The sequence below is a fragment of the Cottoperca gobio genome, chromosome 22, assembly GCF_900634415.1.
Source record: "Cottoperca gobio chromosome 22, fCotGob3.1, whole genome shotgun sequence".
NCBI classification, from domain to species: Eukaryota; Metazoa; Chordata; class Actinopteri; order Perciformes; family Bovichtidae; genus Cottoperca; species Cottoperca gobio.
Genome location: NC_041376.1, coordinates 11099709 through 11121242, shown reverse-complemented (window position 1 = coordinate 11121242; position 21534 = coordinate 11099709). Strand labels below are relative to the sequence as shown.

Here is a 21534-nt window from a genome sequence, read left to right as displayed (position 1 = left end):
CAGACTGCAGAGTTATATCTAGCGTCCCTCATGTTTTGCTGGTTTTCTAAAAAGCAGTAGGACAAACATAATAAATTATACTTGTATGTTGCCACTGCAAGTATAACTCAAAGTACAACATTCAATTAGACTTTGATGATGGCTGTTGATTTGATGGAGCTATGCAGTAACTTACCGTATGTACTGATACATCTTTTTGCATTTATTTATGTTATGTTTATACTCTGAAGAGATATTTGAGGCTTTAGTTTGAGGTGTTGTATTGACCTGCACAATAAATAAGGTGTTTTCCTTGTCATTATTATTATTACATATTGTACATGAGGGAGGCAGACTAACAACATAAACTAATACAGCCCTAACTACTGTCAAAAAATGACCATAGACCATAAAGTTCATTAACATCTCTCTTAGTATGGCCAACCATAAACTGAACATCACAATAATTTTTTCTACAAATATAGCTGTAATCTGTTTTTTTCCTCAGAGAAATAAAAGGCTGAGAGTGATCTAAAATTAAACTGTAAAAATAATAACTGCTTTCAGTAATTCCACTTAGCTTCAACAGTATACACTGGTGAGGGAAGCCAATAATCAGACACAATACATACATTGCTATTTAAGAAATTCAAACATACGGTTCAGTAACAGCTTTCCAACATGTGCAGGTGTTGGTAATTAATACATTAATTGTGCTACGTATTCAGCTGTGCGTCTTCACAACGACCTCGAGCTCGTATCAGCCAATCAGAAGTGATTACCGGAGCTCCAGGTTGTACCAAATTGTTGCTATCTGCTGCTGCTCGTGCTCTAAGCTAATCGATTAGGCGAGCTGAAACAACATGGGGAGGCTGAGTTTTTATGTGCTCTGGTCCCTGCGTGACGCTCCCCGCCAGTTCATCAGGTAAGCCTTTTTGTAAAAACCTGCATACACCTGTTCTCACACCTAAAACAATAATTCAAACGTGTTGTCACTCTCCGCAGGAAATCCAACCGAAGTTGCTTTCAAATCCACATCCCACTGCCTCTTCCCAAACACTTGGTCATCTTTGGTCTTGGAGAATGGAAAAGCAGCGAGACAACAATCTCCGTAGATGTCCTGGTCAGTGCAGAAATACCGGCCGAGAACATTGGCTCTCTGTCAGCTCAAGCAAGGTATGTGGAGGAAAGGCATCACTACGCACAAAAACAAACCTTCATGTCTAAATAGTTTTAAATCGACTTTGAACTCAGGTGCCTGATATGGGAGGGGGACTGGAGCCCTGACATTGTCAAAGTAGCAGCAGAGAAAGGCAGGAGCGGAGTTTATGGCAAGATTGTGCTCACAGTGTGTGGAGAGGTAAGAGGGTTTGTATTAACTGTCCCCAGTTAATGTTCAGCATAAGGAAAACAACCACGCATATACTAAGACCAGGGCTTGAAGAAGTATTCAGATCCTCTACTTGAGTAGTAGAAGTACCAGTACTCCACTACAAGTTAAAGTCCTGGTTTCAAAACCTTAAGTAAAAAATATGCAAATATTATTAGCTAAATACGTTAGTATAACAATTATTGATTGTGCAGTAAAATGTTCCCTGTCAGTGTTTTACTATTATTTATTATTATTATTATTATTATTATTATTATTATTATTATTATTATTATTATTATTACTACTGCTGCTGCTGCTGCTTGTGTGTTGTGATGTTGCTGTAGATGCTTATGTTTTAACTTTAAATTGATTAAGTTTGATCTTTTTTTATCTACAGCATTGCATCATATCTTATAAGATCATTGTATGTTTATTTTTCTCAACCCATAAAGGAAAACTTTATCTCTAACATTCAAAATCAACACATCTTGAGATGCATGGTTTTCCCTGGACCAGAAGGGGATGACAATTTGTAATTTGAAAAGTAACTAAAGCTATCATATAAATGTAGTGGACTAAAATGGACAAGTCAAGTACAAGTGTGTTACATTTGCAAATTAAGTACAGGTACTTGAGTAAATGTATTGTAGTTGCATTCTACCACAATGATTCTAACATTAGTAATATTGGTTACTTACATTTTTCAGATTTAGAAGGCATGCTCAAGGGTTGTTTTTTTTTTTTTTTTTCATGCAAAGACTTGTGACAAGCCACAGGATAAATCTGCCGTCTTCAGCAGTACTCTTCTGGTTCAAAGGAAATCTTTGTTCCCAGAACAGCACGATGCCACTGATCTTTCTTGCACATTACCACAAAGTGCTGGAAATGAAACGGTGAGATAAATGGGGTTAAAATGGTTTTGCAGTGATCTTCATGTTTGTTGTAACATTTAATTATTTTCCTGCCTTGCAGATAACTACCAACTCCTCACAATTAGGGGATAGTGTTTGCTCTGCTGATATTCAAGTTAATAGAATTGACACCAGTGAGTCCGCTATGGAAAATAAACTCAGAGTTTGGCCTACGGTAAGAGTCATGCTTAAGAATATATTAAAATCTACATGTAAGGTAAGTGATTTATTCTGTGATGTACTATGTGCAACTGGAAGGATAAGACACCCAGACGGACAGTTATTAGTAAGAGAGGCCGTCTGACATGGAGCGCTGACGACATGGACAGCCCCGCAGAGGACATTGACCAGGCTTCAACCCCAAAGAAAATGAGGCTGTCCCGGATGAACAGCAAAGAGGAATTGACCGCGCAGATAAAGAACGAGAACAGAGAAGGTCAGAAAACTTAACAGCCACTGCGGTGACATCTGAATTTACAAGTTTGTTTTTGACAGATTGGGATTTTAGTTTCAGAGTGTCCATCAAAGCGTTGGAGCCATACGATGTGTCTGGGGGACCCTGACACAGCCATTCTCATCGGAGGGGAGACGGCAGATCAAAACCACTGCAAGGACTCCCTGTGGAAGCTCGAGTTAGGTCAGTAGAGTTTGTTAAAATACTTGTGTGGTCATATTATGCTTACTACAACCAAAAGAGGAATTGAGACAAAATGGGAAGCCCTAAAATATTTTCATGATTTTTGTTTTTCCATATTTAGTTTTCTTCTTGACCTCTTTCCAGACAATGACTTCTGGTTCCCCATGAACTCCTCTGCCTCTGGACCCGTACCACTGTGTGCCCGAGGACACTCTGCGACCTACGACCCAGACTCTAAGTCTATCTTTGTTTACGGGGGACTGAGGGAGGGTCAGCACTACAACGAGCTCTACATCCTGAACACTCTGACCTGGAAGTGGAAGCTTGTCACTGTGGGTTTGTTGCAAGTTACTAACATGTTGTAGTTCTCGATATCAAATACTCAAGCAGCCGTATAGTTGTTAATGTTTTCTTATCGTTTGTTCTTGTGGATATACCCCCCTTCAGGCCAAAGGGAATGTTCCAAATTTGGCATATCACTCTGCAGCCTTTTATAAGAAAGAGCTTTTTGTCTTCGGTGGAGTTCAGCCCAGCAATTCTTCTGTGGATAAATCCTGCAGCAATGCTCTGTACATCTTTAACCCAGAGTTTGAACTCTGGTACCAGCCGATTGTGGAGGGGGACAGACCTCTGCCTCGGTTTGGGTCAGTCTTCTTTTTCAAATGACTACAGTGAATTAATTGTCATCCAAATACTGTTTAGTTTCCTTAAGTATTGATCCGATGTTTATGTTTAACAGACACTCAGCCACACTGATGTCAAATAAGTTGATAATATTTGGTGGACGGAAGACCGCTACCTACCTTAACGATCTCCATGTTCTAGATCTTGGTAAGATGAAAATTCAGTGGCTGCATTAGGGCAACAATTTTGTGTCCAGGTTTATCCATCCATCCTTCAATCATTTTCTTTATGATTGAAGGATTCATGGAGTACACAGCTGTGAAGTGTGGGAGCATGCCACCGCTGCCTCGAGGGTGAGTACAGGACTAATCAACCTTGAGAAACGTCATCGATGTAGCCATCTGGTTTTTATATTTTTGGTGTCTTTTGACAGGCGGAACTGCATTTGAACTTAATGGATTCAAACACAAAACCTCTCTAGTGACAAAATAATATCTTATTTTTGCATTGTTTGTTTTGTTTTATTTTTTTTATTTTTTAGCTTAATATAAAATAACAGGAAGTTGTTTTTAAATATTGTGTAGAAACGGTCTTTCGAACAATAATGGTTCACATGAAACATTTCCTTGCCTGGACAGGTTTCATGCAGCTCTACCAGTTTCAGACAACAGGATTTTAGTCAGTGGAGGCTGCAGTGCAATTGGAGCCCTGCAGGATGTACATATCTTCAACACTGGTGAGTACATTTGTGCTCCTTTTTTATCTGGACTTTTTTTATCTATAGTAAATGCAATAAGACTATATCAGTGTGATCCATAAGGTTCAATGAAGGTGGTGTCAGACATGGGACTTCCTTTTTTAAGTAACCATGATCCAATGTGTCACAAATCCACTGCTTTGATTTCTCCTCAGACACCAACATATGGAGCTCAGTGGCTTCTCCTCTGCTTTGCTCCAAACCTCGTGCAGGACACAGCATGATAAAGTTGGGCTGCGCCATCTTGACAGATGCAGAGAAGGGTGAAAATGTCAGGGTCCACTGCACATTGCTGGTGTTTGGTGGATCAGACTGCTCCGGTACCTTCTACAACGACACAGTCAAGTGCACAGTGGAGGTCCCTGGTGATAAGTGATGGGAAGAAATCCATTCAGGACAATTGTTTTGTGGAGGATGCTGTGAGCCCTGACAGAAAATAACCGTATCGCCAAGAGTGTGTGTGTGTTTGTATCTTAAGTTATTTTTCTACTTGGTTGTTTGTCTTTATGTTGTATAGTTTTTGCATGATGTAATCCGCAGCTTAATTTATTAATTTTTTTATTCCTTTTTATGAGTCTCTTTAATAACCATCCAATACTTCGTTACAAGCCGTAAACTCGGATGTTCTGCGCTTTGCATAACAAATATCTCCGATCTGCATGTTTTATACGTCGCTTTATATCCTCTACTTTGCCTCCACATATCTGTACATAATTTGAGGGTAAAGTGCTGGTCTGAGTAAAATGCCAATAAATATTTTTTTAACACAAAGTTTCCTTGTCATTTAAAGTAACAACACTAAAATGAGATTATTTTCAAAGCATTTTATTTAGCAATGTACAAAGTTGTTATAAAACTGCTGAGTTGTTCTATGCCCGTAGATCAGCAGGTGTGTCCGGCTGGCATGATGGGTCGCTCACTTTGAAAGCTTCAATTTGAAGTAAGACTTGATTTAACCTTTTGATCGTTGGATACTGCCCGAGATCCACTTTGAACCTGTAGAGATTAAAGACAGAGGGGTCATGCTTTATTGTATGGAGTGTTTAAAGTTAAAAGAAGAATGAAAAAGAAGCTCTACATGCTATAACTATCAAGTACAAAATACCACGACATTCATGGTGATCTCTTGAGTGTTGATGTGGTATTTATGTTGCTGTTTTGATGCAATGTCTGATTACGTACCTCTCTGCGTTGTAGACTTGTGGCACCAGACAGATGTCAGCCATGGATATCTAAAAGATAAGCAATGAGTCTGTTGTATATCACACTGTTGTCATGCTTGTGTTTAGGTTAAGTTTATTTGCACAATTTAAATATAGACACGATGACAACTATACAGTGCAGGAAGAGGTTGAAAAACTTATTTGAAACTTAAATGTAAAATGTTAGAGAATTAATACACGTAAAACATTTCTACATAATAGTGATGGTAAACTATTAAAACATGTATTTAACAATCAAAATACATATGATAGCCATGGCTCTTACCTCATCACCTACACAATATTTCCCTGCTGTTTGCTTCAGAATGGGCTCAAGAGCTGGAAGAGAAATGTGCAAATGAAGAGGAGTGATGAAGTCTTAGAATAAAATGGATGTATAGTTGAGACAGGCTTTTACCTACCTTGAAAGCCACGATCAATAAAGTGATGAGCCCACTGCACCTTTTCTGCTCCTATTTTCTGAATCACGTACAAATTCTGAAAAAATCCAGGAATTAAGTATTATTGTGAAGTTACACGTGTCGTGACTGTATCGCTGTATCATGTCACACCTGAAATTGCAACCTAATACATGTGTGAACTGTCTGCTTCAGTTTGACTCTGTAATAATTTCTGTTCTCACCTGCAGAGGCTGTATCCCAGAGGCAATGACGTCGCTTATCATCCGAACCTGAGCACGTTTCTTTGGGTCTTCTGGGAGAAGCCGAGGCCCTGGCCTGGTCTCATCGATGTACTGGATCACTGCCAGCTGTGTGGGCAAGAAACCATTTTCAGTAATACTCAAGTTGGTTAACTGAAATATGGTTTAAAGGATTACATGGGTGAAACGTTTGGGGACTTACTGACTGAGAAAGGGTGATGCCATCAATCTCTACTGCAGGCACTTGTTGCATAGGGTTTAATGTCTTGTACTGTTCAGTAAGCTTGAGCACATAGAGAATGTTTGTGAGACTAATAAAGGAGAATTATCATATACAATGACATTTCTGCATTGATATTAATCCTGTGAATCTATACTGTACCTGCTGACCTCCATCTTTGATCAGATGGACTGGAACCTGGTCATATTCAATGCCTTTAAGAGCAAAAGCTGGTGCACAAAAAAATTTAAATTATCCAATTGTTTACATTAAAATGCTTTAAGTTACAGCTAAGTAGTAAAATGGTTTGGCATAACTTACCAATGCGAACCCTCCATGAGCAGGAACTTCTGAAGTATCCATGAAGAATAGGCTACATAGAAAAACAAAACAGAAAACGTTTTAGTGCATTTAAAAACACAATGCATTCAACACATTAACTTTGGTCTACTGGTTCACCTTGGTTTGAGTTGCCATAGCTTTTGGGATCGAGTTTTTACTCGACTAGACTGAATCAACTATTGCAAACAGTTTTTCTACAGTTTAACATCATCCTCCAGCGGCCAATAGGATGTGCTCCTAAAATCCCTCCTACCTACTCTTTGGTCCATGACTAAGCAACATCTGGTTCACATTAGGTTCACACACACTTTGCAAACAGCTAACAATGTTATTACAGTACCTTGGCGAGGCAAACTAAGGACAAGTGCATTGTTGTGGCCGTGATAACGTTGTCTGTTTTATGTTAAGGATAAACTGTGCTGCTTTGACGTCGATTTATGTCCTGCACGTTTCACAGCAAAGTCCCTCTACTTGTCTTCAACGCTGACTTCATAATGTCATGTGGACATAGCTCGGCTACGAAAACTCTGTCACTCTCAGTCGGAATGAAGCTAGCTTTTCTGAGTTTAAGCAGAGTTTTTGGGTCATAGTTCAGCTCCGGGTTGCATAATTTATATATAAGACCGCCTTAAGTCTTTTATCCAATGATTAGTCGAGTTTCACAGCTGAGGCGGGATTATCTCAAACCTCATCTAGCGATTGGATAGAACGCACACACATTTGACCAATCAGGCTGCGTTCTTCATAGGAGTGCGAACACGGAGCCAATAGCAAGCCTCTGATTTCTGCAGAGCCCGCCCATAGGTAGAACACATCTGAGGGCGAAAGCTTCAAGTTGTCTAAGGCTGGCCACCGTCCTACCTGCGGATCTGGGCAAATCAAGTTCAGAGTAACATTTCCATTATGGCGACAACAGCTTTAAGATCGGTGCTTAAGGCAAAGGTAAGATTGAAAAGTTTTGCAGAAGAAAAACTCATTTGCAAATGACAGGCAATTTTGACAGCTGACATTGTTTGTGTCATGTGGTGCAGGATTTAGGTCTGGGTTGCTTTATAGACTTATTTACTTTTCACAGATGGGATTAACTTCACTGTGACTTCCCTTCAGAGGATATTCTATGACTTTTTGATAATGCATATGAGATGATTTATAGTACGAAGCAAGTGGCCTACTTTAGATATTCTGTGTTTGAATGTTTTTAAACATTAAGAAAACAGTCACTACTGCTGGATTCATTAAAGTCCACTCCAGTCAACTTGACTTTGTCCTCCTCAAGCCATTTCATGACTCTACACACTCTGTAGTTGTTCATTAATCGTGTTAGCCTTCAGTCTGCACCTTGAAACACTTAGTTTTGTATATTTAATGTTCACAAATTATGTAAACCACACCTACAATTTTAGTTTTTGGACAGATTGATAATATTCATTGCAATTGCTGATTTCAGACTCCCTACTGTGTTTCTTTCTCAGGTCCCACTTACAGTTGGCCGCATGTGCTACTCCTCCACAGTGGTGAGTGTGAATGTACACTTAATTGTCAGACTGCTATTCCACTTTACTGCAATTGTCCTACATGGACGATTAACCTGCTGCCTAAAGGCAGATGTGAATGACGTTACATTTCTCCTCACAGCCCACCACCAAGCTCTTCATCGATGGGAAGTTTGTTGAATCCAAAACGTCAGAATGGCTGGATATTCACAATCCTGTAAGTATTTCATTTGGCCTGGATCGAGAAACGGTGCACTTCACTTGGCATTTCCACAGGTTCATCTGGCTGTTTCTGGAGGGCTTAATGATGCTAGGCCGTGCTTTGGTAGTTCTGATATGGCTCATGGCAGCAAAGTCTATGGAGTTGCTTAATCTGTCACGTGTTGTAACACTGACACTGGTATCAGTTAACTTGTAAAATTGCAAATGTAGACGTGTATTTGGCTCAACAATATAAGCAGATTCCCAGTATATTTAGTCAAGTATTAACTGTTTAAAATAAATCAAATAATAACAATGATTGACAAAAATAAATATTACTTAAGCCTCAGCCACACTTGGATAACAAGTCATAACATAACAATCATATAAGTTTTCTTAAGGATTTGATGTTGAGTTATTTGTATCTGATAAACTCTGACCTGCAGATGTATGAAAGTCACACATCTGCTAGGATTCACCTGTTACCTAACATCTGGTGAACTCTAACAGCCCCTGCTCATTGAAACTAAGTAACGTTTAGTGTTTTTTATTCTTCTCCTCTGCAGGCTACCAATGAAGTGATCGCCCGAGTACCCAAAGCCACCCAGGAGGAGATGTTGGCTGCCGTGGACTCGTGCTCCAAAGCCTATAACTCCTGGTCTGAGACCTCCATCTTGGCTCGGCAGCAGGTCTTTCTGCGCTATCAGCTGCTTATCAAGGACAACATTGTAAGTCAAAGGGTCAGAAAGTATAAGGTGCAACAAGACTTTACTGTTTAGCACTGCTCAACTTGATTTATTAAGTTCAACAACTGTCACATTTTTGCAAATCGTCCTTCTAAACCGTTCCACATTAGTTCATAGCCTGTTGTTTGAATTTGATACAAAAACTCTAGTTCAGATTAAAGCTGAGAACAAGGATTGACATGAGGGTCATCTTGTGTTTCAGAAAGAACTTGCCAAGGTCATCACAGTGGAACAGGGCAAGACCCTTGCAGATGCAGAGGGGGATGTGTTCAGAGGATTACGTAAGTTTATCTCACACACACGTGCGGACATGCACCTTTACAAAGGGCAACAAATAGTTAAACATTTAAAGCCATGTTACATGTTAGACAGGCTTTCACTTTGCGGTTGCAGGAATAGTTAATAAGTTAGGCAGTTTTCTTAATGAACCCTTTGAATGATTGCCACAAATTGCTGTTCTTATATTTTGGGAAGATACAAATATGGGAATTAGTTTAGAAGTACAGATTTCGGTTCTTTTGAATATTTGGGTGATCTTATCTTTGAATAATTAATTATTGTTCAGTGTTAACACTCGTCATTACAAAAAAAAGACACAATCTTTTTTTAATTCAACATTTTTATTTAATTTAAGGACACAATATTCTCCTACATTGGGGAAGCGTAATTGCTCTCTCTCTTTGAAGAGTTTTTAGAAATTGGCCTGCAGATATTGTCTTGGCTTACACACATTCAGGACTTGTCTCATTAAAGCAGATCATTTACACACACGCACGCACGCACACACACACTGACACTGACACTGACAGCTTGTCTCTACTCACTCACTTCCAAAAATGTAATCATTCAGATTGGCTGACCAGACATAAACAATTCTTTCATAGCTTGACACATCTGCAAGAAAGAAAACATTATATTAAACTAACAATGTTTCCTTCTTTTCTTTGCAGAGGTTGTGGAGCACGCCTGCAGCATAACCTCTCTGATGCTCGGTGAAACCCTGCCCTCCATCACCAAGGACATGGACACCTACACCTACCGCCTGCCCATTGGGGTGTGTGCCGGCATCGCACCCTTTAACTTCCCCGCCATGATCCCTCTGTGGATGTTCCCCATAGGCATGGCGTGCGGCAACACCTACCTGCTGAAGCCGTCAGAGCGGGTTCCAGGCTGCGCCATGCTGCTGACCAAGATGATGCAGGATGCCGGTGCTCCGGACGGGTCACTCAACGTCATCCACGGCCAACACGCCGGTGAGAGTTGGTCTCTGTTACCTTTTAGTCTTTGTCAGAACATACTGCTTTGTGTCTGAACCTTATCTGTAGTGTAGATTCAAGGCAGTGTATGTGACTGATGTATTTTTTTTAAGACAGATGAAGAAGAAGGCCAAATTCACTAATATATCTGAGATCTGGACACTTGATGACATGACATATTCTAAGGGTCTGAAATCAACGTCCGTTTAGCATCGATAATACCAATAATGGGGAAATTTGTCCCGGTCATGTGCCACAGTGATACAATCACTTTTTTGTATCACTAGTTGGACACTTTGGTTTTGTACAATCTTCTGCTTCTGTTTGTAGCCGTAGCTCCCTCTGGCATTTAGCTGATCAAAACAAATCAGTTAGGTAAATCACACTAGCGGCTAATGACTGGATATGTGTTAAGATGCCACTAAATATCAAAGCTTCTGATGAGTTTTTATTAAGCATTTATTATTTACCAGTTATTTTATGCATGGCAAAAATACATACATTTTAATGTATACATCTTTAATCTCACATTAACATAGAACTGAAACGATTCATCGCTTAATCATTTGTTGATCGTCAGAAAGAGTTTTGATCTTTTATGATGGAAAACTAAATACTTTTAGGTTTTGGACAAAACAAGACATTTGATTATGTTATTTGGGCTCTGACAAATGTTTGTAAAACTAAACAATTCACCAATGAATCGAGAGAAATCTCTGGCAGATGAATCAACAGTAATCATTAATTGCAGCCCTACATCTGAGCTAGGACAAACGAATGAAATCAAGCTTGATGAATATGACAAATCTTAGCATTTTTTAACCTGTACGCAGCAAATGTTCTCTATTGTTACTTCTTAACTGGCTTATATCTATACCATTGTATTTCTCTGTAATGCAGACACGGTATTTGAAATATAATTTATTAATCAATGTGGTTGATAAAGGATATCTGACTTAATACAGTTTCTATAACTATCTTTCTGCCACAGCTGTGAATTTCATCTGTGACCATCCGGCCATCAAGGCAATCAGCTTTGTTGGTTCAAATCAAGCTGGGGAGTACATTTACGAGAGGGGCTCTAAAAATGGCAAGAGGGTCCAGTCCAACATGGTGAGTATCAAAGGAGTAGCCAACAAGGGTGTAAATGCCTGACACTTGCTCTAAATGTCCAGAAGGTGGCAGCCTTGGCCAACAGACTCTTCTTGTATCCTCCTCACTGCCAGCTGTACAGATGGGACTACAGCTGTGCACCACTGTTGAAGAGCCACAATTATATATGTCCCATCTTTTATCTAGGTTTGTGTCCATCAATGCTCTATATAATATGGACTAAAATCTGGAACACATTTAATATATAAACCTTGTAGGTTGTTTGTATATAATCTCCTCATATTATGTTCTCTCTTGTGACTAACCAGCTGCTGTAAAGTGGAGATGAAACGGTAACCGGTTAACCGCTTCTCTTGTACCGTAGGGAGCCAAGAACCATGGTGTGGTGATGCCTGATGCCAACAAGGAGAACACTCTGAACCAGCTTGTGGGTGCAGCGTTCGGGGCAGCGGGACAGCGCTGCATGGCTCTGTCCACAGCCATCCTGGTGGGCGAGGCACGCAGCTGGCTGCCGGAGCTGGTGGAGCGCTCCAAGGCTCTGCGTGTGAACGCAGGTACCGCACCCCGTCACTCAGACCTTCCCCTCTGTCTCTCCTGAGCCCCTCTTCTCCGGAGGGCCTTAGATTTAGTCATCTGGTGGCCACCCACGCCGCCCTAACCACACCTCTCGCCGTGTTGTAACTTTACATTGGAGTCAGCTGGGAGCGAGGGCTCGTTTAGTCAGCCCTGCTGCAAATTTGTGGCCAGAACTACGGCCAAGACATAAATAGCGGGTTCAGAGCATCAAGTCCCTTTGGGAAAGGAAGTTGATGTGGAGTGAAATAGATGATTATCCCTGCTTGCAGTGATATGGACTCTTATTTTTGTAGTATACAGGAAACCCGTAAGTATCCATTTGTTAGGGAGTGCCTCAGGGTGCCCCTCGTTCTGGTTTCTGCGTGTTTGTAGCAAAAGACATATTTGAATGTCAGTGTCAACTTAATGTGCTCACATCATGCGAATGCCCTAGTATTTAACCTTATAGCTGGTTGTTTTTGGGGCCCTGCTAGGAGACCAGCCTGGTGCCGACGTGGGGCCTCTGATCTCTCCGCAGGCCAAGGAGAGAGTCTGCAGTCTGATCCAGAGTGGTGTGGATGAGGGAGCTCAGCTGCTTCTGGATGGCCGAAACGTCAAGGTCAAGGGTTATGAGAACGGCAACTTTGTGGGTCCCACCATCATCGGCAAAGTCAAAGTACGTGGGTTTAATATCTTCATGTGCACATACTGTATGTATTTACCCCCCCCCCCGAGTACCATTTAAGAACCACTCTAAAACTACACTGGCAGTAAAAAACGTCCCCTTTTGTGCTCTCCCAGCCTGAGATGAAGTGCTACACTGAAGAGATCTTCGGGCCTGTGTTGGTTGTTCTCGAGGCAGACACTCTGGATGATGCCATCAATTTGGTCAACAGGAACCTCTATGGCAACGGCACAGCCATCTTCACCACAAATGGCGCCACTGCACGCAAATACACTCATGAGGTGGATGTAGGCCAGGTGAGTGGCTGCAGCCTCCAAATGTGTTCCTCTGTTTTGGGAGAAAGGAGACATTCACATCCCTCTGTCAGGTCGATGCAGCATCTCAAGTAGGGAGAACATCACATTTCCTTCACACAGATTGAAAAAAACTATTATTTTCCATGTCAAGTATAGCCTTGTTTGCCCCTAGCCTAATATACACACATTCGGCAACCCCTTCCCTCAACTTCCCCACCAGTTAAGACTACAAATAGCTACAGCAAACATGTGTCCGTTTAAAGAAAACAGGGGGACATAGAAATCTTTTTTACGGGTAGTGTTCGATGAGGAAAATCTTAAATAAAACTCAAAAGGGATTCCTAGGGTGCTGTTCAACGTTAAGGCATAAATATGGCGAGCCTTTAGCCCTGTTTGTTTGCCTGTGGAGCCTTAGTTATGCCCTGTGTTTGCTGTTCACATGTCGGGGAATGCTGTGCAGGCCATGTGCTGTTCTCCTCTCCAAACCTCGATGCAACAAACATCTATTTTTCCTTTTTTTTTTCCTCCCTGCACCTTCGCCAAAAGGCCTTAGTGCATCCAAACCTATTCCCGCTGTTTTTAAACATTCTAAACCAACTACGCCATGCCCCTGTTGCCTTCATAACAAAATGTTTTTATTTAGTTTTTCTTCCCTTTCATAAGAACATGCTTTGCTTTCAAAACTGGAAATATAAGCCACAGGTTTAGTTTTGTTTAATGAGATCATGTAAGCTTGTTTTTTAAACAGCATGGATATACCACAGCTCTCATCAGCCGCTTCTTACTCATCCTAGCAATTTACGATCCTGGGGAATTGTTTTACAAAGCTTACACTTATAGAAATGAAAGAGAAAATACTTGTTTTCTGCAGGTTGGAGTCAACGTTCCCATCCCCGTCCCACTGCCTATGTTCTCCTTTACTGGATCAAGAGAATCCTTCAGAGGGGACATGAACTTCTACGGAAAACAAGTATGAAATAAACAAATGCACCTTATTGGTATAAGAAATACACAGATGTTAAGTTTTAATGTAAATGTTTTTATTTTTTACTCTACAGGGCATCCAGTTCTACACACAGATCAAAACTGTGACCTCACAATGGAAAGCTGAAGATGCTATGTTGAAAAGTCCTGCTGTTACCATGCCCACCATGGGACGCTAAATACATCCAAGTGCTGCTGTTCAGTCCAATACACTAGAAGACCTAGATGCCCTTCTTCCACATACAGGACACTTAAATATGAATAGTTCATTAATACAATTTTAATAATAATCTCCCTTTTTAAAGACTTATGTTAGATGTGCATATATATAGATACTATAAGCCAATATTTAAAAATGCAAAAGATATGTACAGCTGAGGCAATGTTATTGGATCAATGTTATATCCTCAAATACAACACCAGTATTGAAACTCTTGTGCATTTCCATTATGCAATCCCCATAAAAGGTTGCCATGGACACGTTATTGTATTCCTATGATTGTTTTTATCTTGTGCGTATTTTGGTATCCGCACTCTGTGTTTTGTGTTGAGGGAACGGAGCCTTTAAATGTGTTGTGACAGAATTCAAACACGCTTCATGTATGCACGAGTACTCACACGCCATGTGTACATGCATGGTAAGATATTTATAATGAGCACAAACAAACATCTCGCATTGTACTACACACATGATTGGCACTCTGTGGGAAGCCTACAAAGCAAGAGACAAACAATCCAGAGTGTGATGTGCAATGTAGAGGCCACAGGGAGGTCATGTGGTGTTTATATCCGGCAGGCTGTTTAGGTTCGAGGGCAGAACGGGCTCAGGCTCCTGGGTGAGAAAGGTCGCCCGGGAGAGTTCCTCTCTAATCCTGGAAGACGGTCATCATTAAGCAACGCTAAAATGCAACTTTCTGAAATCACACATAGGCACTCATGTTCTCACAGCAAATGCTTTTTCAGCTAAACATGGAATGTGGCACCAGTAAATCTGCACAGGCTTCATAATTGCAAGGATGAGTTACAACTTTTATTCTCGTACATTCCTTTGGTGTCTTACCCTGCAGCATCGCTGTCAATAAGGCTCTTCTTCTCAGAGGAGGCAGACAAAGCCAGATGTTGGTTGGCTTTCCTATCAGGAAAATACAGAGTTGCAGGTAAACACGGAGCCTCATAGTGAAAAGTCATGTTTTAGCACACTGGTGTCTATTCACTTGGGCCTGCAGCCTGTCTTGGAAAGGGGTTAGTCTGGGTCAATACACATGCTGCTAACTGAGTCGCCAAATGTTGGACTAGGTGCCAGACCACTGTTAACATGAATATACATCTTCTCTTGCCTGCCATACCCCCATACATTCAGATCCCCTGCACACTCCTTTCTGAAAATCATGTTACCAGCTGCTCTCTAACCACAAGCGTTCAAAGAACAAAATAAACTGCAAGTGCACATGAAGAGGAGCCAATGGGCTGAAAGCAAATCGACGTGACCAGATGTTTGTTTCCAAGCACACGACTCTGTGGCGGGGCCTATTTTTACTATTGTGCCCAGACTCTTTCTTCATTCTTTTTAAGCAGCTGGATGGAAAAGAAAATTGGTCGAAGCCTAACTGATGTTTTATGGTATCCTCTTCTGCTGAGAAAATGGCTGTTTAAAACATTAAAAAGAGGGAGGAGTCACCCGAAGTTCAGTCTGAACTACTGCCTGGTGTCACTGCACTTTGTTCTTCAGAGGTAATTGATCCACAATGCCATTTTCAGGGATTACAAGTGGATTGTAGAGTATTATTGAGGATAAAGTTAATGAGTGATAACCAAGCAACGAGCACGTCTTTTGCTAAGACAAACATAATACAATTATTGGGAGGTTTTTAATTACCTTTCTCTCTGTCCATTCATTTTAGCAAAGAGAAGCCGGAGCACTTGCTCCTTCTGCTCCCAAGTGAGATCTGAGATTTCAACTTTGCTGTCTGGTGGATGAGTCCTTAAAAACAGGAAGATGGAATTGAAATGAATGTTGTTAATGCCCCCCCTGTAGTTGTACACATTAATTGACATATTTTGGCTGTATTACTAAGAGTGTTGTGGTTAGATGACCACTGATAAACATGAGGTTTTAAAAATATCACAAAGACATACAGAGTTGTATAAATCGTGGACCTACCACCTTGCAGCCGCCTCCATGTCTGAATAGACAGAGTTGGTACTGTGGGGCCCTTTATGAAAGGTGCGGATAGGTGGGAACTTTAGTTTTCCTGCTGTGGCTTCTTTCAGCCTCCAGCTATAAGCCTGTAGTGCCTCCTTTTTGTATTGCACCCTGCTGGCCATGATCTCCTGCTTCACCTGAGCCAGTGCCTCGTGGAAGAACTGCTCCAGCTCTGTGCGCTGATCCACAATGGTGTTCGCCAGCCGCTTGACGTGTCCCAGTTCCCTCTCTCGCATGTAAAGCACTTTCTGCAGCTTCTCCAACTCTACCTGGCTTGCCTGGGTGCTGACCAGGGTCTTCTCCTTCTCATCTCTCTCAGGGTCCACAGCTTTTAGCTCGAGGGCATGTTCCAGGGAAGCTACCTTGGCCCTCAGTTTAGATAGCTCCTTTTTGTGGGCCTCCATCTCGGCTGCGTTTTTCTTTACCGTCAACTCAAACGTGTTCTGGGTGAGTAGAAAGAAGAGCATAGTAGTAAAACGGATGGACACCAAGCTAACTTTACTTTTCATGCCAACATAGAGCTGGAACAGATTAGGGTTTGTGTGCTAGCCTGTGCTGCTGAGTGAGTGGCCAAAGCTTCAACATGTTGGATTTACTCCCTTCAGTTACTGTCATCATTAGAGGTAAGATTAATATACCCAATATTTATTTGTCTTAAAGAATCAGTGCCAGAAACCTGCGAGGGAGAAGCCACTGTATTTGAACCCATACCTCAGTGGAAACTCACCACAACCACTGAGAGGCTGGGTAGCAGTCAGGAGGTGGAGGGGTTGGAGTCCAACCACAAGCAAATACACATGATCAGCACAAGTAAACAACACAAGGGAAAAACCACCTGAAATATATTCTGCACAGGTCTGACAAGTGTTTCATAACTGAAATGATTGAAAATATGACTTTATGGAGATGACTGGTCTCTATCCAAGGACTGCTGGTGCCTAATAGTACCACTGCTGTTTGCTGTCCTTTGGTTCAAACATACCTTGTCCAGTTTCAGGGAGGTATTTTCCTTAGCTATTGAATTTGTCAATACGTGCAGGTCCTCCGCCTCTTTTATGTGATACTTCAGCGCTTCATTGAGACGGACGTTCTCCTTGAACACAGAGCGAGAGGCATGGTCCAACTGTCTAAATTGTTGACAAACAAAAAAAGCCTCTGACAAATGTGTCTCCGATTATAAACACATCCCCCTTAAATCTTCATGCCAAACATCACTCGTACAAAGATTTATTTTAATCTGCGTGGAGTGTTCAAAGAAGACAAAACATCACTGGTGGTAATGTGAGTGAGATTCAGTTCTGATCGTGTACAGCAGATCACACATTTGTGTTCTCAGTTGCCTGGTTCCTGCACATAACATTTACTGGGTCAGTATACTTGACTTAGGACAAGCCGGATGTGTTCAAAATTAAATCAATTACTGACACTAAGACCAAACCGGTAGGACCACACCAGTATCAATGTTGATGTTTTATGGGCTGTAAAAAATAGCTAAACATAGAGGTGAAATATATATCCTATGGCCTCTAAGGTAATAAACTATGGGCTTCCCCACACGCATTACACTCCTCGTTGAAGATGTGATCATTGGCTTCGGTGATGTACACTATCTGAACATGACCAACCGGTGTGGTCAAGAAAAGAACATTAGTTCTAGTTATATATATATTTATACACATAAACACTTCTGAGTAAATTATTTTTTCTTTGCATTCGGAGGACATCAAAGTGCAGTTTAAAGAATAAAATTAGATTGTACAAAGGGACAGCGGAAACACACTCACACAATGGCTTCATTGTGGGCCCTCTCCACCACAAGGGCTATCTTTCGCTCGGCTTCCCTCTCCAGGCGATCCTGCAGGGAAGCAAAACTCACTTCATGTTCCACCCGGAACAACATCTTCCCTCATCTGTCCAGGAACAGTGTGCAGGTCTCCAAAACTAACTGTTTGGTTGATATATTTTCAAATCGCTTCTTCTATTTCAATGTGATTTCACGGATCATTGGACTTGAACATACCTTCTCTTTGAAGAATTTGCACTCCACTTTGTTCAGGTTTTCCCTGTGCTCCTTGTCAGTAAGATCCATGTTGTTTCTAATCTACAAAATAAAAAGGTCATGGATATGGACACATTAACATCCTGACCAAAAAAAAAAAACTGCTCCTAATAGGAAACACTTAATACTGTGTTCTTATTCTCCTCACATCACTGAGCTCCTGCTCCATCTGGGCTTTCCTCTTCTGAAACTCCTTAATTGTCTTCATCCCATCTTGGATCATGTTAAAGTCACTGGACTTCTTTCTGAACTGTTCCTTCATCTCATTGATTTGAGTTGTGTGATCATCAACCTGTTAGAACAAATGATATCATATAGACGGAATGAAAAGCATTCAACAGATTAAATGCAGGTCGTAACTGTGAAAATGCAGCTGCTCATCTGTACACGGACTAGACAGTGTTTCCCCTAAGTTTGTAAAGACATGGGTGCATGCATTTGGTGGGGGGGTGTGGGGGTCCTCCCGCAAGAACATTTTACTTTGCTATGAAAAATATGAAATTTCACATCATTTATGACAATTGTTTTTGCCATATCTGTACACAGAAATGTGGAACATCTAGATAACAAATGAACAACACCCAAATAGCCTGAACCAAAACTTGCTGAAGAGGTCCACTGGGGACCAACTAAAACCATGAGATCTGGGAAAGGTCATTTAGTTCATTTGGATGCTCTCCACATTGATTTTACATTCATTTGGTTTAGGTGGCGCCCAAAACGGCTAAGTCTTATCCTGTAAGGAGAACCCTGCTAGAGTTTCAGCAAAGTTCCCATAAGTGTAGCTTGCATCTGTTAGGAAAGCAGATTTTCATACCAAAGTTCACACAGGCCATACTCTTTTGCCAACCAACTTAAGCACAGACCAGTCAGGCTAAATAACTCAAGATGCTACTGTGGAACAGCCAGTCTGAACAAAAATGTGACAAAATGACCAAAGTCATGAGAGACTAGCAAAACATGCACCCACAAACATGTACATGACGACTAAATGAGAGGTTATCAACCGTCTGATTACAACTTTAGGCCTAATCGTTATTCCTCACATAACTTTGTATGTTCATCTACATCAATGCACCAATCTTGATGCAAGTTGGTCTGTATCATAAGCAATTTTCTCCGTGTGTGATCTACCAAAATATCCACCAGTTTCAAGTTAAAAGGGATAAGTGCTGCATGCATCTGTCGTGATGTGCAGTAAATACAGTTGACAGATTTGGCAGACTGCATTTCAGTGGTAGACAGTAACTAAGTACATTTACTTAAGTACTGTACAATTTTGAGGTAGGTTAATAATACACAATATAATCAACAAATCATTTATCATGTATTATTATAGGTTAGGATAACACCCTTGGTGAAATTTACAAGCTACCTGGCAATATATAAAGTAAAAGAAAAGTGCCTACTTTAACAGCTGCAACATAAAAGTGATGAACACATTAATGTATCAATAATTATAAATCATTATTAAAACATATTATTCTGAAATTGGCCGTTGTGGAGAATGAGTTCTTTTGTTTTGCACTTTAAGTACATTTTGATGTCAAAACTTATATTCTTTAGTAACATTTTGAATGCAGGACTTTTACTTGTAACATAGCAAACTGTGGTATTCCTACTTTTACTTAAGAACAAGATCTGAGAACTTCGTACACCACTGCTGAATTTGTCAACACTTTTAAATATCTGAGATCCTTCGTTAGCCAAGTCAATTTTCAAGATGAACTCTTTTGTCACCTCACATTGAGAAAAGGCCTGTGAACAGCACGCCTTGAAGTCACATGTTTGGACTCAACTCAACCACATGATAGTATTATTTTCCATTAACTGGACATATGTGACAGTTCCATACATGTCTAAAATAGGGATGTTTCAACTTGGTCCAGACCGTGCCTCTTTTTTCCTCCTCAGAAGCTTATTGGACTCAATTTTAACAGCATGAAGTAAGAGCTGGAAGATGGAAAACAGCTGTTAGCGACAGTTTTTTGTACCTTTTTTTGTCCAGTAAAGCTACTTGAATTTTGTCATGTCAGTTTGATAGCTTAATCTTCTTAACAACAAGCAGCAGAGGTTAGTGAGGATAAAATGAGTCAAAATAAGTTCCTTTGTTGTATATTATGCAACTTACACTGTTATTTTTGCAAGGATATGTGTGACATATGATGTATGGTTAACACAGCAGGACCCGCAGTGTGACTCCCTTTCCCCAAGCAAGCACTTTTGATTTTTCTGTGGCCACTGACATAGATTAAAATAGCATTAGAGACCGTGTAAGTTGGAATGTGAGGGTTTGTTTTTTTGTTTTATGGTCACTTTGTTTAGTTGTTGTTTTCTTACATAATAAATGCCAATATAATTACACACAAGACAGCTGTTAAGACACAGTGCAGCACATTTCTACGGGTTTAAGTTGCTCACAGTAGTAAATCACAGCAATGCCATATTCTACCATGAACAAGCTAGCTTGAGCATATTTTTAGAAAGCTCAAATTGCATTTATTTTCTTGTGGTCGTGTTTTAAAAATAAACTCACCAGTTTGTTTTGCTCTTCACGTGCAAGTGCGTCTTGACTTCTGAGGCTTTTCTGCAACGCGTTAATCTGTTAAAATAAGTAAGCAGCTGAGTTAATAATTCATCGTGTTCATTTTACACATACACACTAACGTTTCTTTACGACCTTCTCCGCTTTAGCTGCATCTTGTTTCTTCAAAAAGCAAGTTATATCGATTGTGTCCTTCTCCGTGCGATACAGTTGGTCGGTGAGCTCTTCGTTTGCGCGTGCCAATTTGCGGCAAGCCTCGCGGTACTCCACGAGCGACTGTTCGGTGACCTGTAACCTCAGCTCCCACAGGGCAGCGTTGGCCTTGGCTTTCTCGATGTCAGACTCCTTGTCCGCTTTTGACTCATGTTTGCCTTCTTTCTTTCCTTTCCTGTGACAAATTACAAAGTGTAGTTCAAGTTTCCGTTTGAACGTCAAAGCAGTTGAACGTGCAGCCGACGCAACGTGAGGCCTCAGTGACACACTTACCCGGCTTTCGCCCTCTTTACTTTGGGGACTTTCTTCTTCGGCATCGCAACTTTTTAATGGCTAAAATACTATAGAAAACATCCCCGTGCTACCATAAGGAGAAGAAGTTTCCCGGTAATTACCCCAGGACCAGTTCGGCTAACGGTACCGAGCTGCTGTGTAACCCAGTGGGAATGTTTGTGTAGTGCTGTTGCCATGGAGACGCTG

At 40.9% G+C, this 21534-nt stretch overlaps 4 protein-coding genes across 8 annotated transcripts; 2 read left to right on the top strand and 2 right to left on the bottom strand.

Moving 5' to 3' along the window:
• Positions 1–740: 740 nt before the first annotated feature.
• Positions 741–5051, top strand: LOC115027504 (acyl-CoA-binding domain-containing protein 4). 2 transcript variants are annotated; one of them, XM_029460869.1, is made up of 13 exons: positions 742–904; positions 985–1155; positions 1234–1339; positions 2110–2244; positions 2324–2437; positions 2521–2698; positions 2771–2899; positions 3044–3231; positions 3347–3543; positions 3639–3730; positions 3822–3876; positions 4162–4259; positions 4436–5051. In XM_029460869.1, exons 1-13 carry the CDS (start codon positions 843–845, stop codon positions 4654–4656), a joined length of 1746 nt encoding a protein of 581 aa, XP_029316729.1. In that variant the 5' UTR covers positions 742–842; the 3' UTR covers positions 4657–5051. The 2 variants fall into 2 exon arrangements, with proteins under 2 accessions (XP_029316730.1, XP_029316729.1); XM_029460870.1 differs by lacking the exon at positions 2110–2244 and having other exon boundaries at positions 741–904.
• A 38-nt stretch (positions 5052–5089) lies between these two features.
• gstz1 (glutathione S-transferase zeta 1) lies at positions 5090–7299 on the bottom strand. Of its 3 annotated transcripts, none has more exons than XM_029460831.1 (9): positions 7046–7299; positions 6685–6736; positions 6526–6593; positions 6346–6426; positions 6126–6251; positions 5905–5980; positions 5769–5821; positions 5463–5512; positions 5090–5276 (listed from the first exon to the last, which is right to left on the bottom strand). In XM_029460831.1, the coding sequence occupies exons 1-9, from the start codon at positions 7073–7075 to the stop codon at positions 5150–5152; spliced, it is 663 nt and encodes a 220-aa protein (XP_029316691.1). In that variant the 5' UTR covers positions 7076–7299; the 3' UTR covers positions 5090–5149. The 3 variants fall into 3 exon arrangements, with proteins under 3 accessions (XP_029316691.1, XP_029316692.1, XP_029316693.1); XM_029460832.1 differs by lacking the exon at positions 7046–7299 and adding an exon at positions 6823–6930; XM_029460833.1 differs by lacking the exon at positions 6526–6593.
• Positions 7300–7510: 211 nt separating this feature from the next.
• Positions 7511–14812, top strand: aldh6a1 (aldehyde dehydrogenase 6 family, member A1). Its single transcript, XM_029460466.1, has 12 exons — positions 7511–7647; positions 8178–8219; positions 8341–8415; positions 8966–9127; positions 9348–9426; positions 10096–10398; positions 11393–11514; positions 11879–12068; positions 12564–12745; positions 12871–13050; positions 13922–14020; positions 14109–14812. Exons 1-12 carry the CDS (start codon positions 7609–7611, stop codon positions 14211–14213), a joined length of 1578 nt encoding a protein of 525 aa, XP_029316326.1. The 5' UTR covers positions 7511–7608; the 3' UTR covers positions 14214–14812.
• Positions 14769–21449, bottom strand: LOC115027256 (basal body-orientation factor 1-like). 2 transcript variants are annotated; one of them, XM_029460467.1, is made up of 11 exons: positions 21328–21449; positions 20977–21229; positions 20833–20898; positions 18445–18588; positions 18258–18338; positions 18022–18092; positions 17220–17364; positions 16196–16680; positions 15911–16015; positions 15095–15166; positions 14769–14906 (listed from the first exon to the last, which is right to left on the bottom strand). In XM_029460467.1, the coding sequence occupies exons 1-11, from the start codon at positions 21369–21371 to the stop codon at positions 14807–14809; spliced, it is 1566 nt and encodes a 521-aa protein (XP_029316327.1). In that variant the 5' UTR covers positions 21372–21449; the 3' UTR covers positions 14769–14806. The 2 variants fall into 2 exon arrangements, with proteins under 2 accessions (XP_029316327.1, XP_029316328.1); XM_029460468.1 differs by having other exon boundaries at positions 14814–14948.
• Between the last annotated feature and the right edge of the window lie 85 nt (positions 21450–21534).